Source organism: Anolis carolinensis, chromosome 3 (assembly GCF_035594765.1).
Source record: "Anolis carolinensis isolate JA03-04 chromosome 3, rAnoCar3.1.pri, whole genome shotgun sequence".
Classification (NCBI taxonomy): domain Eukaryota; kingdom Metazoa; phylum Chordata; class Lepidosauria; order Squamata; family Dactyloidae; genus Anolis; species Anolis carolinensis.
Genome location: NC_085843.1, coordinates 239,795,229 through 239,809,086, shown reverse-complemented (window position 1 = coordinate 239,809,086; position 13,858 = coordinate 239,795,229). Strand labels below are relative to the sequence as shown.

The following is a 13,858-nucleotide window of genomic DNA, read 5'->3' as shown; positions in this document are numbered from 1 at the left end:
CACCTGGAAGGCCAGAAGACACCTGGAAGATCTCTACTGGATTCTACAATAAAACCCATCTTATTATAAACGTCCTTTTTTCACAGTAACCCAACCCAATGTTTTCAGTAAGTCCACAAATAAAGCAATAGTACTCCATTGTTCTACTTTCCTGGCAACTTTCCTGATATTCAATGACATACTGCCTCTGGGATGGAGATTTAATGTAGTCCACCTGTTTAATAGCTGCCGATTGATGTATTCCTCATAAGTTATTCCAACCCAGTGGTAATCACCACATAGCATGGCAATACTGTTTTTAAATCCATTCATAAACTGTTGGAACAAAATAAACAATACTGGTAATAGTTTTTCAAGATGCTTCAGAAGTGAAAAGCTGCAGAACAAGATGTGTGAACATGTTCTTTTATGCTATGGTTTGTGAATTTGCTCCTACCCTGTCCACTAACATGCACACACAAATGTACTTCTTAAATGCCCTAGAAAGTGTTTTTCTTTAGGCATTGTACAGTATAATTTGGAGAAAAGTGTGTATGTTCCTTCAAGTCACCCATCAGTTAACGGCAAACCCATGAATTTTATAGGATTTTCTTCAGAAAGAAATACATGTGTGGTTTTGCCAGTTTCTTTCTCTGAAATAACCTGGTGACTGTTGGTAGTCTCCCATCCAAATGGCTAGCTCTGGTTAGCTTGCAAGATCAAAGAGGATCTAGTGTTTTTTGGCATTTAAGCTGTTAAAAATAACATAGGAATAATACAAGTAAAATACAAGGTTATAACAAAGCACTAACCTAACATACTGACACAACAATAAATAAAATATGGATGCTAAAATACAACCACAAGTAAGCACAAAAGCTAAAATCACTGGAGGAATGAAAGCAATAGATTTGAGCTATTAACAATGTTGGAATATTTCCTCCATTTGCTACCTGTAGACAAAACAAAACCAAAAAACAGGCCGGTGCTAAAATGTTAGCAACGTAGATGGTAAGGAATTTGAACTTTCATAGCCAAAAAGGATTCCAGAGCCAAGAGATTACAACTGAAGAAACATGCTTGTAACAAGCCTCTCAGCTTTACAATGAAGGGACTTTCAGAGTACTCTAAATATCATGAGACATTAGGTACACAGGTGAGGTGGCATTCTAGGAGTATCTTGATCCCAAGTTGTTCAAAGCATTTGTGTCAAAATCATCCCTGTGAAGGGCTGGAAATGGATCAAAAGTCACTATCAGAACTGGTGCAGCATGTTTAAATTTTGTATGAGGTGGGGCTCTCCCAGCCATGGGGTGTCCAAACTGGAATCCTCTTGGATGAATGAGTGAAGGGCCCTTTTCTCCAAGGTTGTGAAGACAGTAAATATCCCAGTGATACTGGTAGCCTTGATGCTTCTGTGTTATCGTTCATCATACATATCAGTATAATATGTGAGTCAAAGGTCTGTACAGACACTAGCCTTTTCAGAAAAATAGCAAACAAGAATCTACATCTTCCTGCTTGTTGTACTGAGCTAGGCAGTCTGGAGAGTTGGGAGTCCACATGCTGTAGTGATTGGTGCTATCTCCTCCCTCCTGTGCATAGGAAGAGGCAAACAGCGAAGCCCATTATAGCGAGGGCACCAAGGATTATGCCTAACACCAATGGAGTGTGTGGGCGTCCTTCACGTTTCCCTGTAAGGCAAAGATAATATATGAGTGTCTTTCTGTATTGCAATGCTGCAGCTACTAGTTTAGTAAATAACACTGCTAAAAGCTGTTCAAACAACTAGCTTTGATGCCTAAGGCACATCTGTCTAAGCTAATTATAAAGTGTTACAGATTTAGACCAAATTTTAAAATGAGTTTTGCAGGTAATGTTAAAATTTTTAGTGGTAGAAATTAGAGGCTCTTTTTCAGCCACAATAATTTCAGTTAAAAATAGGACAGTATGCATGTGTTGACAGAAATGGGAATTTGTTGGTGGTTCACAATTGTTAATTCTCTAGGCTGAGAATAGCTGAATATTGCAGCTAACAGACAACACTAGTTTATACGGAAAAGCCATACATGTAATGTTTTTACATGTACGTGATTTACTGTGCATATTTTTTCTGCTTCTAGGGGAGATCAAACGATTCAGGGAGGCTCTGACTCCTGTTTGTGTGTGTGTGTGTGTGTGTGTGTGTGTGTGTGTGTGTGTCAGGAGCAACTTGAGAAACTGCAAGTCGCTTCTGGTGTGAGAGAATTGGCCTTCTGCAAGGACGCCCAGGGGATGCCCGGATGTTTTTGATGTTTTTACTATCTTTGTTGGAGGCTTCTCATGTCCCCACATGGAGCTGGAGCTGATAGAGGGAGCTCATCCGCGCTCTCCCCGGGTGGGATTCGAACCTGACAGCCTTCAGGTCAGGAAGGTCAGGAGGTCTGACTCCTGTTAGAGTTGGTAAAATATCCCCCTCCTTCAGAAACTATTTTTAAAATATTTCTTCATGTGAGTTACCTAGGGGCTTATTTTATAAAACACTGAGAGATAGTTCTTAAGGTTCCAAATTTTGCATTTCATCCCATTGTTTGCACTTACAGTGCTGTAACATCACAAAAGATAACAACCTGCCTAAAGGAATTTTAATTTTTTACTATTCTATCTTGGACATATTGTCACAGGAACCAATACAGGAAGAGGTCCCTGCATAGAGATGATAAAACTACTTTTCACATACCAGTTAAGGCTTCTTTCACATCAGTGTGTTCTCTGATGAAGTTGATACATGTTTCCTGTAGGAAAAACTCTACATGTCCTCTGGTCTCGTTATATTTGTTCAAATTTGTACTGGCATAGATAGCTTCAGATGTTTCTTGTAAAGGTTCCCAGCCATTCTTGGCTCCACGGAATATCAGGAATTCAACTTTATTGAGCAAAACCTCAAAGAAGCTGCTGGTACCATTCTCAGAGAGCTGGCATGTTGCAGTGCAGTGTACTTCGAGGGGGTCTGCAATCCAAACGAGAGTGTTAGAGACTCCTTAGACAGTGCCTTTTCTATTTTCCTCTTCTGAACAATCCAAGGAAGTACTGCTGTCTGTTGTTTGCTAATATGCTTTAAATTAGTGATTCTGCCAATGGCTATTTCATGCATCTGATGGCAACCAATCCAGTTTTGCCACCAAAGAGAATCCGCTAAAGCTCCCTGAAAACACACCTTCGTGAAATAGTTTCAGATAGCTGTTTTATCCCCTTGTATCTTTGGTCCCCACTCACATACAGATTTTAGCCCTTGAATATTTAGGCAAATGCCTGTTGGAATAGTGCTATAAAGATCCTATAAAGCAGCTGTTTTATGGCATCTCCATTCCTCGTTTAAAATCTGGTCTCTTTTTTATTTGATCTTTTATTGAGGTCTCAAAGCATTTCTTAAGAACTGCAATATCCAAGAGCTGGGTCAGATTTCAGCAATGCATTCTTGCAATACAATCCAACTTCCCCGCTAAGAAATTATACCTTGTAGAATGCATGTGGCTGAATCAAATCAAACCACTTTGTAACACCTTGACTCCTTTTCTGAGGAAAGATATCTTGGCAATGAGCCTGTTTTTATCCCCAGATATTACAAGTATAACTTACTCATTTTACAACATTGGGAAATAATGCCTAGATTGGTGCTTGGAAATGAAACAGACTAACAGAGACTGAAATCTATTGTTTGGCTATAAAGCACTTAAATAGTTCATAGGGATACAACATGCTTAATAATGGTGAGTGCACACACCACTAAATGAAACTTTGTTTCAATTGCCATATAAGCCAAAATTGTGAGAAGAGCAAGTTAAAAACATATAATGTCCCGGAACAATTGCATATACATGGCCGAAGGTTCAGCATGTGTAGTATTCTGTATATATGATAATGGTGTCGTATTTCACTAACCACAACAATTGTTGCCTTGGCTACAATTAAAATGTGTAGAATGAGACATGCCTGGCTGATCCAGCTATTACTAAATGGTAGCATATCCCTCCTTACCCAGTTTGCAAATCTCCAGGTATATTATTTGATCAATAGCTATGCTACTTTCTAACATTTAGTTCCATCCCTCTCTCCCTCCCTCTGTGTGTGTGTGTGTGTGTGTTAGGAAGTAGCATAGTTGTTCATCAAATAATATACCAGGAGATTTGCAGACTGGGTAAGGAGGAATATTCTGCCATTAAGTAATACAGTAGACTCTCACTTATCCAACCTTTGCTCATCCGACATTCTGTATTATCCGACACAGTCCGCCTCCTGCCCGTATCCACAGCTGTCTCTCTAGGTAGCAACACACAGCAGGCTTCTCTGTGCTCTGGGCGCCTGCCGGGAGGGGCAAGACACAGCGATGCAGACTTCTTGTTCGGCATAACATCCAGCCTGCACGGGCTGTGTCTTGCCCCTCCTGGTAAGAAGCCTGCTGCGCATTGCTGCCTAAAAAATCAAACAGCACATTGCTGCCCAGAAAAATGTAATTTGACATTTAATAGGCTTTTCCTTAATCCTTTCTGATGATCTGACATTTTCGCTTATCCATCATTCTGCCAGCCCGTTTATTTTAGAAAAGAGAGACTCTACTGTAGCTGGATTGGCCCTTCCTAACATTTAGTCATATATATATATATATACACACACACACACACACACACACACACACACACACACACACACATATATATATATATATATATATATATATAGAGAGAGAGAGAGAGAGAGAGAGAGACCCTGGTGGCGCAGCGGGAAAAACATCTGAGCTGCTGAACTTGCTGACTGAAAGGTTGGTGGTTCAAATTCGGGGAACAGGGTGAGTTCCCACTGTTAGCACCAGCTTCTATCAACCTAGCAGTTCAAAAACATGAAAATGTGAGTAGATCAATAGGTACCACTCCGGCAAGACAATAGTGGTGCTCTGTGCAGTTCATGACCTTGGAAGTATCTATGAATAATGCTGGCCCGATTTAGACATGGAGATGAGCACCAGCCCCCAGTATCGGACATGACTAGACTTAATGACAGGGGAAAACCTTTACCTCTCTCTCTCTTTCTCTCTCTCTCTCTCTATACACACACACACACACACACACACACACATTTCTTGCAAAAAATTGAATTCACAATGACTTTCAGTAATGCTGAATAAAAAGTACAATAAAAATTACTCACATGATATATTCCTTTCTAGGGTAAGCAAATAGACCAGGGCCTTCAAACGGGATAGATAATCATGTAGCTGGGTTCTCCTCATCTCCCAGCGATCTGAAGTCTCAAGTGGGAGTAACTGGCTCACATTGACATGTCCATTATGGCTCTCCAGGGTGTGGGTGCGTGTCCCATCTAGAGTGGCATAACCAACACTTTCCACTAAAGTCTTGTTTGGGAAGTAACTGTACTGGACCATGGTGAAATTATGAGATTCTGAGCAGAAAAACAGAAATGACTGAAGGTTAAAGAAGAGGCCAAAGCTTCATCCCACACTAGTCTACTGATATCCTTAAATAATGTGATGTTCACCTGTAAACAGCACTGAAAAGGAAATATTTGTTTTTATTATATTCGTTTAGTGCTATTCCATTTAAAATAGCACTCAAAGCAGCTAACAAGCATTGTTAAAAACAAAGTAATACAATTTAGACAATGAAATACGAATAAGGTATCACTAAAACCACAATAATCAATAAACATCAAATGAGAATAACAGCATGGCTTCTTTTAAACAGTTTTCTCTCTTTTTTCTTATAGGCACAATGACAAACAAAAAGGCTGAAAGACTGCCAGAGGAAATATCCCATATTCGGGAAGGAAGGAAGGAATGCCCTGCTTGGTTTCTCCTCCCAAGGGATGCTTTTGTGTTCACTGCACTCTGCAGGGCATTCATTTGTTGGCTACGCTCCCATAATATTTCCCAGACTGAGTGGCACCACCATTTCCTGTGACCCCTTTGGTGGCTTACTTGCTTTTCTGGTAGTGGAACAAAAGAATCAACAATGTCAGGGGTTAGCCTGCTGCTTCCTTCTGCGCAGAGGACATGCTTTTGCTTGTTTTAAATAGCAATGCCTTCTTATCCTAAAGCTAGTCTGAAACGTAAGGCTCCAACTTTGGGCAGTTTTACTTTGCCCTTCCTCTGAGGGTCATAAAAAAGCAGCTGCAAGGTGAACAGGAGTGGCTAGGCATCACTCTGTGGTCAAGCCATTAAATACTAAATGCGGAGGCAGTTAGAGGAAGCCCCACAAGAGGGCTGCCAAGAAAACAAGAATGATGTTCTCGAAGCCACATTAAAAACACCAGGGCTAGCTAACTTATGGCACTTGGCCTGAGACAGCAATCTGCTAAATTGTGGCACATATGGAATGATACCTAGGCTTGACTTAAGTTCTTCCCCCATAAAGAAGCAAGGCATTTTCCCCAATGTGTCAAACACAGGCACCATATTTGTGCCCATTGGCAACAACTATTTATTTCCTCAAACATTGTCACAGGGAAACTACCACAGTTCACATACCAGCACCACTGGCAGATCTCTACTTTGAATAGCACAAGTGTAGCCTGATACTAGACCTTAACTTTCCTAAATACATTAAATACTCTGCTAAATTATTCTGCAGTGGCAGTTCCAACTTGGTAGAAATAGTGGCTCTAATACAGATATTTCTTGATTTCTTGAAATAGTTTCAAGATTTCTTGAAATAGTTTCAAGATTTCAAGAAATAGTTTTTCTAAGATCTGCAGAGATACTTGCAGGAACATCTCAGCAAGCGAGAGTCGAAAAGTGACAGGCTAAAACCCAGAACCTCAATCAGTGGCTGACGCCAGATGAGAGGCTCCCTCCTGGGCACAAAGAAGACTGGGCAACTTGGAAGGCACTGATCAGACTGCGCTCTGGCACCACGAGATGCAGAGCCAACCTTAAGAAATGGGGCTACAAAGTGGCCCCATGACATGCGAGTGTGGAGAAGAGCAAACCACAGACCACCTATTACAATGCAGTCTGAGCCCTGCCACATGCACTATGGAGGACCTTCTTACAGCAACACCAGAGGCACTCCAAGTGGCCAGCTACTTGTCAAATGACCTTTAGTATAATGCCAAGTTGTTGTGTTTTTTTAAACTTTGTGTTTTCAAATACATTGCAACTTGTAACCTCCGTTTGCTTCTGACGTAATAAATAAATAACAGATATTTCAAGACACTAAAGATACCTGAAGTGGCAGAACCCATTAATACTTGCTTCTGCCAGTCTAGGCCATCTCCACATTGAATAGAATGGCTGTGCCAACAGAAGCCTTCAACGTGCTTGGACCATCCCAAAGCAGCAGTGCTAAAAGGAGCTTCTATCTGCTGATCTGGGCCTTCTCTGGTATGTAGAGAAGGTTAGAGACAGCAGAAAGCTTTGGACACTTGCATTTTAAGGCTCCCTGAGTGCCAGTCCACAAGAGAGCCAGCTTCTGATGTCCTAGGCATTCTTTCCTTTCTGGAGAAAGCAAGGCTGGTATTAATTTTCAAATGCTGCCACTTCAAGGTTGTCAGGAACCCTTGAAGCAATAAGCAAGTGGCAGAGCATGGTCTCTTCACCCTGGCCTCTTTTACATGGAGGTAAAAGCCTCCAGGAAAGGCAAAGAGGCTGGTGCAAGCTTCAGACAGGGGAATCATGAGAGCCAAGCTCTTCACTTTAGCATCCTCTCCAAGTCACACGATCCTTCCTTCACTAAATGAGCCACATGCTGGAGATAAACACCCCTCTCCAAAGTGTTGCCTTATATTTCAATTGATGCACCCAAAGCATGGTAAGGAAATCCCACTACTACTGGGGCATTTGCTGCCTAGTCCCTCAGTTAGTTACATGGGGCCCATCATTATAGCACTATTATTCTACTTATTCAATGGAATCTGGGGTTTGTATTCTGGAGGTGCTAAAGCACTTCTAAATGCAATTCCAGGATTATATGAGATGGAACCATGACAGTTGATGTGGTATAATAACTCCTTTGCATCTGTAGTGTGAACAGGCTCATGACAGCCAGCATGTGTGTATGATAAGTCACAGCAGTCTAGAAGAACTACATTCCATCACTCTTGACTTTCTGCCAAACTGCCCAAAAGACCATGTGAGCAGGCATAAAGAATGTGAATGCACAGAAGTGACTAAGAGTAAAATTCCTTTCAAGAAATCTAAACAGAAAAAGAGTAGCTTGTGGTAAGTGTAACAGCTTGGGAAAGAAATGCATAAGTAGCCCACCATAGTCCTAGGGGAGAAAACGTTTAAAGAACACATTTCTGATGCCAGCTAATAAGAGAGTTGCATTCAAGATTTGGAAGCAACACTTTTTTCAACAACAAAGATTGTGCAATGTGTGTGTGATAAAAATGAATGGAAGAAAGTGCACGTACGAGTAGGAAGGAATTGCTAGCATGAGTAAAAGTGACTTATTAAAAGAATGTTCCTTCCAATATATTGAAATTGCCTACCAACCTTGTAGGTGCACCTTATCTTAAGGACTGATTGCTCATTATTTCAGAGGCCATTGTTCCACAGATCATAATGGTCATTTCAATTGCACAATGATAGCCTGGCAATCTTGTTCTTTCTTTTAAATGATCAGCAAGTCTGTCCTTGTTAGGTTAAGAAGAGTTATTGCTAACAGGATTTTATGCACAAGGTTACAATTATTTCCAGTTCCCTGTCTGTAGCTCCTTGTCTTATACAACTGTCTTAGGTAGACACTAAATCTACCTTACTAACAATGACTAGAATTTCCAAGTATTTTCCTCAACGTTTCAGTTTTCTTTATATCTTAAAAACATTTTAATATACTATTTGTCCCATACGATTTCTCAGTTTGTTTATAAAGGTTTGATGTTATGTGGCTTCATGTTGTTTTGGATTGATGTTAACCCTAAAGTGACACTATTACAGGGTTTTGACTAGATTTGTTCAGAGAAGTGTTGCCTTTGCCTTCCTCTGCGGCTGAGAAAATGGAACTTTCATATGGACACCCAATGGGTTTATGTGTCTGAGCAGGGATTCAGCCCATGGTTGTTTGGGTTATAGTCCAATTTTTAAACTACTGCACCATGCTGGCTTTCTTATAAAGCTCTAATAGATGTATTTAGAATTTCCAAACAAACTTGTTCAATTCAGTCAGTAAATTGTTTAAAAATAATAATTTATTTGACGAATGAACCATTTATTAGCCAGATACCTACAGGTATCAATGAGATCAATTTGGAAAGGCCAAATTGGTAAAGAAAGAAGCACCGCCCTCAGTGAAAATTATCTTCAGAAAGATCAGGTTGAAAAAATTCACTAGATTACTGTATCCATTTCCTTAGAGAGCCAACATGGTATAGTGGTTAGTGGTTTGACTGATGGGCTACAACTCTGAGGGATAGGGTTTGCCCCCCCCCCCCAGCCATTGAAACCCACTGGGTGACCTTGGACAAGTTACATATTCTCCGCCCTGGAAAACCCTGTGAAAGGTTAACTTTACAGTCACCATAATTCAGAAATGACTTGAAGGCACACACCAACAACAAATTGTATTAGCCCAAATACACTAAAAGCATCAGATCCTGGCCAGTCCTTGGATAGGAGACTAGGTGCTGTAGACTATATTTCAGAGGTGGGAACTGACTTCGTTGCTTAAGGAAATTTTTATGAAATTAATAAGATTACCACACGTGATATATAACTTAAAGGCACATACGCACAACTGTGTTAATCTGTCTTAACAAATACATGAACTGACAAACTAGTTCATAAACTAAAGTTTATTGCCCAGCATGAACAATCAGATTCATTAAATGCTATCAAGAATTGCACACATGTATTTGTGTTGATATATGAAAATGTATGGTTCATAATAGGATGGTGAGTAGTGAGAAAATACATACACCGACACATACTGACAAAATCACATCAACAGTTGCCAGACATAAAAAATTTGCTAATAACACAAGCATCAGGGCACTTGGTAACCCAATTAACGCAGGTAATGTGAAATTATTACAAATCAGACTTCTGCTACATGGTCCTTAACCTAGCCACCTTTGTTCTTACTACCATCCAACTGCCATTTGAAATGCTCCTGAAAGTTCAAGGACGAAGTATCATATACCGTGGGTCCTTGATATCAACTAAAGTTTGGTTTCTGGATCCCCTGGCTACTAAAACTGGTGAACAATGACATAGCAAAATGGTGTCCCTTATATAAACTAGCAAAATTAAGATTTGCTTTTGAGAATTTTAACAAAATATTTTAAAGTTGGGGGGTGGTTAAATCTGCAGATATGGAGATCCAACTGTATGCCAGAACTTGGAAACGTTAGTATTTTAGACAATAGCTCTCAAAATCCTCCAATCAGTTTTGGTCTTGGTTAGCTGTAATACTCTAGAAGTTGCGGTCAGAAATAAGTTAACTGTGCCCTAAATAATAATCATGTGCACAGTTTCAAAAAATTATATAAAACAAATGTATCCTCAACTTTATAAATCTACACCAAACATACCCTCATGAGCCTAACTATATCTTTGTAGAGTTGAGATTTTAAGCCAGATGCTTCAGAAAGCCATGCATTTCCACTCACCTGCACCATATGCCCAGTGGCACAGGGCCAAAGACAGGAGGAACATGTTGAAGAACAACATTCTCAAGAGTCACAAAAGCCAGGAGTACTTAAGAGCAAAGGTTCCCAGAGATATTAAGAGTCCCAGAAGTGGGAGACAAGCACTTTTAAGCTTCAGGACACTGAGCAGGGTTCTTTGGAGAAGCAAGCACAAGCAGGACTCCCTCTCTCTAACTTGCCAAGCCAGGATTGAAAGGGGGAGGCCAGCTGGCTGGGAATGGGCGGGTGGGGCGTGTTTTCCTTTTTCCTACATCTGCAGCTGAGAAACTGACTCCTTTTCCTTGCCAGACTTTTCCTCTCTGTTCCTACATCCCAAATTCAAGCTGGGAAATGTTATTTAAAATACTAAGCATTTCCTGGTTGTTGCAAGTTTATTCACTGAAGTGGAGAGGGAAAGGGGGTATATATAGCTAAAATGCCATTTATAGCAGGGGGCAGACAACTGCGCTTTCTGTAGAGAGTTGGGGTTAGGGTTCAGGATGACTTTCACAATCGGCACATAGAGTTCTGAGGAGCTAATATGCAAAGCAGATTGTTGCAAACATCCCCAAGTTGTGAGGCATTCCAAAGACTGCACTAAGGGTTTGATTTCCTGTGGGAGAAGGCAGCAGTGGATAAATGTCAGTTTGTTGGAATATTTGCTTCATTTTCACCCCTAGATTCCCTACATGGCAGGACCTCCATTCGTTTAAATCCTGTATCTATGAACACTAGAGAGTCCAAGCCTTCACCTCAAGCCTAGGATGGGGGATCATTTTCCAGAAATGATCTGGAAAACCTGGACCATCAAAACTCCTAGGTAGTTCAATCTCCTTGGGAGTTATCAATCAAATATACACTAAATGAACAAGAACTAAGAAGTATAAAGGCAATAGTTGTTTTTGAACCCTCCTAAGAATCAGAAAGACGGTCTGGAATCCATCATACGATCACTTACCTAGGAGTAAACTACATTAAACCCATGAAGGGCACTTTTTACACAAATAAGTTATAGTGGATGGCAAAACTAATTTGTCCTCCTACTGCAATTAGGTAAAATTAATATCAACTTGCTGGCCAATGTTGACCCCCCAGACCCTCCAAAAGCAGTTCCGATAACCCCAAGTGTTTCCTCCAGAACCAATTCATAAGTGCTAGTTCTACTTATCCCAATACTATCCATTGTGTCACTATCCATTGAAATGTGCACACATACACAAACTGCCACTCTATTACTTCTTCTAGGCTCAATAAAATATTCCATCCAGAATCACCCAGATTCCATCTGTCAGAGGACCATATCTAACCATCTCCCTTTTGTCTGTTCTCATTTTTCTATTTCCTTTCCTTTTGATGTTATCCTGAACCACAATCTTAACTGGTGGAGATGGCTAAGAGCCAAGGGAGCCTCTCCCAATGTACTTAGATTGGAAATTATTCTTTGCTGACCTTTGTGCTGGCATTTGGCTGTGTTTCTTTAAGCAGGAGGTTAAGATCTCAGCTCCTCCCACATTTCACCTATTTTTGGCTTTTTGGAGGATCTTCTGCTTTCGTGGTCTTAGCAGAAGAGTGTTGTACCAGCAAAAGCACATTTCTACCTGCAGAACAGCCATGTGCTTATTCCTAATTCTTTATGGATGACATAGTATTGAATTGGGACTGTATTGCTCATCTACCTTCCTCTTTAAAAATGACTATCTATAGCAGGGAACAGACAGCTATGCTTTCTGCAGAGAGTTGGGATTATAATTCACAATGATTTTCACAATTGGAACATACAATTCTGAGGAGCTGAACTTGCCAGAAGATTTACAGCTTGGTTTTTGATTCAATGCTTCAATGCTTAATTGAATTTCATGTTTTTGTCAGGTTATCCTGCAGTTAAATGTGTATCTATGTAATTGTGACAACCGTGGAAAACTAATTTTCTTCCATTTTAACCATCAAAAAAGCTGCACACAACTGCTACTATGATTTGGGTTGTGAGGTCAGCAACCTCCCATTCTCAGGCCAAAATCTGAGACCGACAGATGATGGTCCCTTGTGAATCCACAGAGCTAGAAACTTTTTATATCACAGAGATTGGATAGGCAGGGTTGAGACACAGGCTGGAATGGTTCGGCAGACTGTGCATATACAGCATGAGTGCAATCCAGGAAAACGTATCCAAAAATATGGTTAAACTGCTGTATTGAGTCATGTTAAAAGGTTCTGGCCCAATCTACTTGTCCGAACGTATCTCCTCCTATGAGCCAGGAAGATCCCTAAGGTCATCTGGTGAGGCCCTGCTCTCGGTCCCGCCTGCCTCGCAAGCATGGCTGGCAGGAACGAGGGACAGGGCCTTTTCGGTCGTGGTTCCTCGGCTGTAGAACACCCTACCCAGAGATATACGACAAGCCCCAGCCCTTTTGAGTTTTAGAAAAGCCCTGAAAACATGGCTATGTGCCCAGGCTTTCAATGATTAAATGATAAAGACAACCCGGACTGATTTACGGCTACAGCATGAGGATTTTGGATGAACGGATTTTTAACCATATGTTATATATTTTTATATTGTTTTAATTGTTATAATTGGATTTTCATTGCTATGTTTTAGTTATGTGTAGGCATCGAATTGTTGCCAATTGTGTGCGCCGCCCTGAGTCTTGTTTTCACTGACTGGATGGATGTCCGCCACCTTTGGCTGCAAAGGATGTAGTCAATCTGATTTTGGTGTTGAACATCTGGTGAAGTCCATGTATAAAGCCGTCTTTTAGATTGTTGGAAGAAAGTGTTTGTTATGCACAGTGAGTTTTCCTGGCAAAATTCCATCAGTCTATGTCCTGCTTCATTTTGTTGTCCCAAACCATGCTTGCCTGTGATTCCGGTTGTCATTTGACTGCCCACCTTAGTATTCCAATCTCCTGTAATGCAAATAATGTCTCTTTTTGGTGTATTATCCAGTAGGTGCTGCAGATCCTCATAGAACTGATCTAATTCTGCTTCTTCAGCGGCTGTGGTTGGGGCGTATATTTGGATCACTGTGATGTTGAACTCGAATTGAGATCATTCTGTCATTTTTGGGTTGTATTCAATCACTGCTTTAGCGACTTTATTATTAATTATGAAGGCTACTCCATTTCTTCGGAGTTCCTCTTGTCCGCAGTAGTAGATTTGGTGGTCATCTTTTGTGAAGTGGCCCATTCCAGTCCATTTCAGTTCACTGACTCCCATAATGTCTATCTTTAATCTTGACATCTCACCATTAACCACGTCCAGT

General features: G+C 40.7%; 1 protein-coding gene across 1 annotated transcript; it reads right to left on the bottom strand.

Moving 5' to 3' along the window:
• Window positions 1-195: 195 nt before the first annotated feature.
• On the bottom strand, window positions 196-10,825 carry procr (protein C receptor). The gene is made up of 4 exons (XM_003218368.4): window positions 10,582-10,825; window positions 5,164-5,415; window positions 2,699-2,968; window positions 196-1,673 (listed from the first exon to the last, which is right to left on the bottom strand). The coding sequence occupies exons 1-4, from the start codon at window positions 10,640-10,642 to the stop codon at window positions 1,561-1,563; spliced, it is 696 nt and encodes a 231-aa protein (XP_003218416.1). The 5' UTR covers window positions 10,643-10,825; the 3' UTR covers window positions 196-1,560.
• Window positions 10,826-13,858: the final 3,033 nt, after the last annotated feature.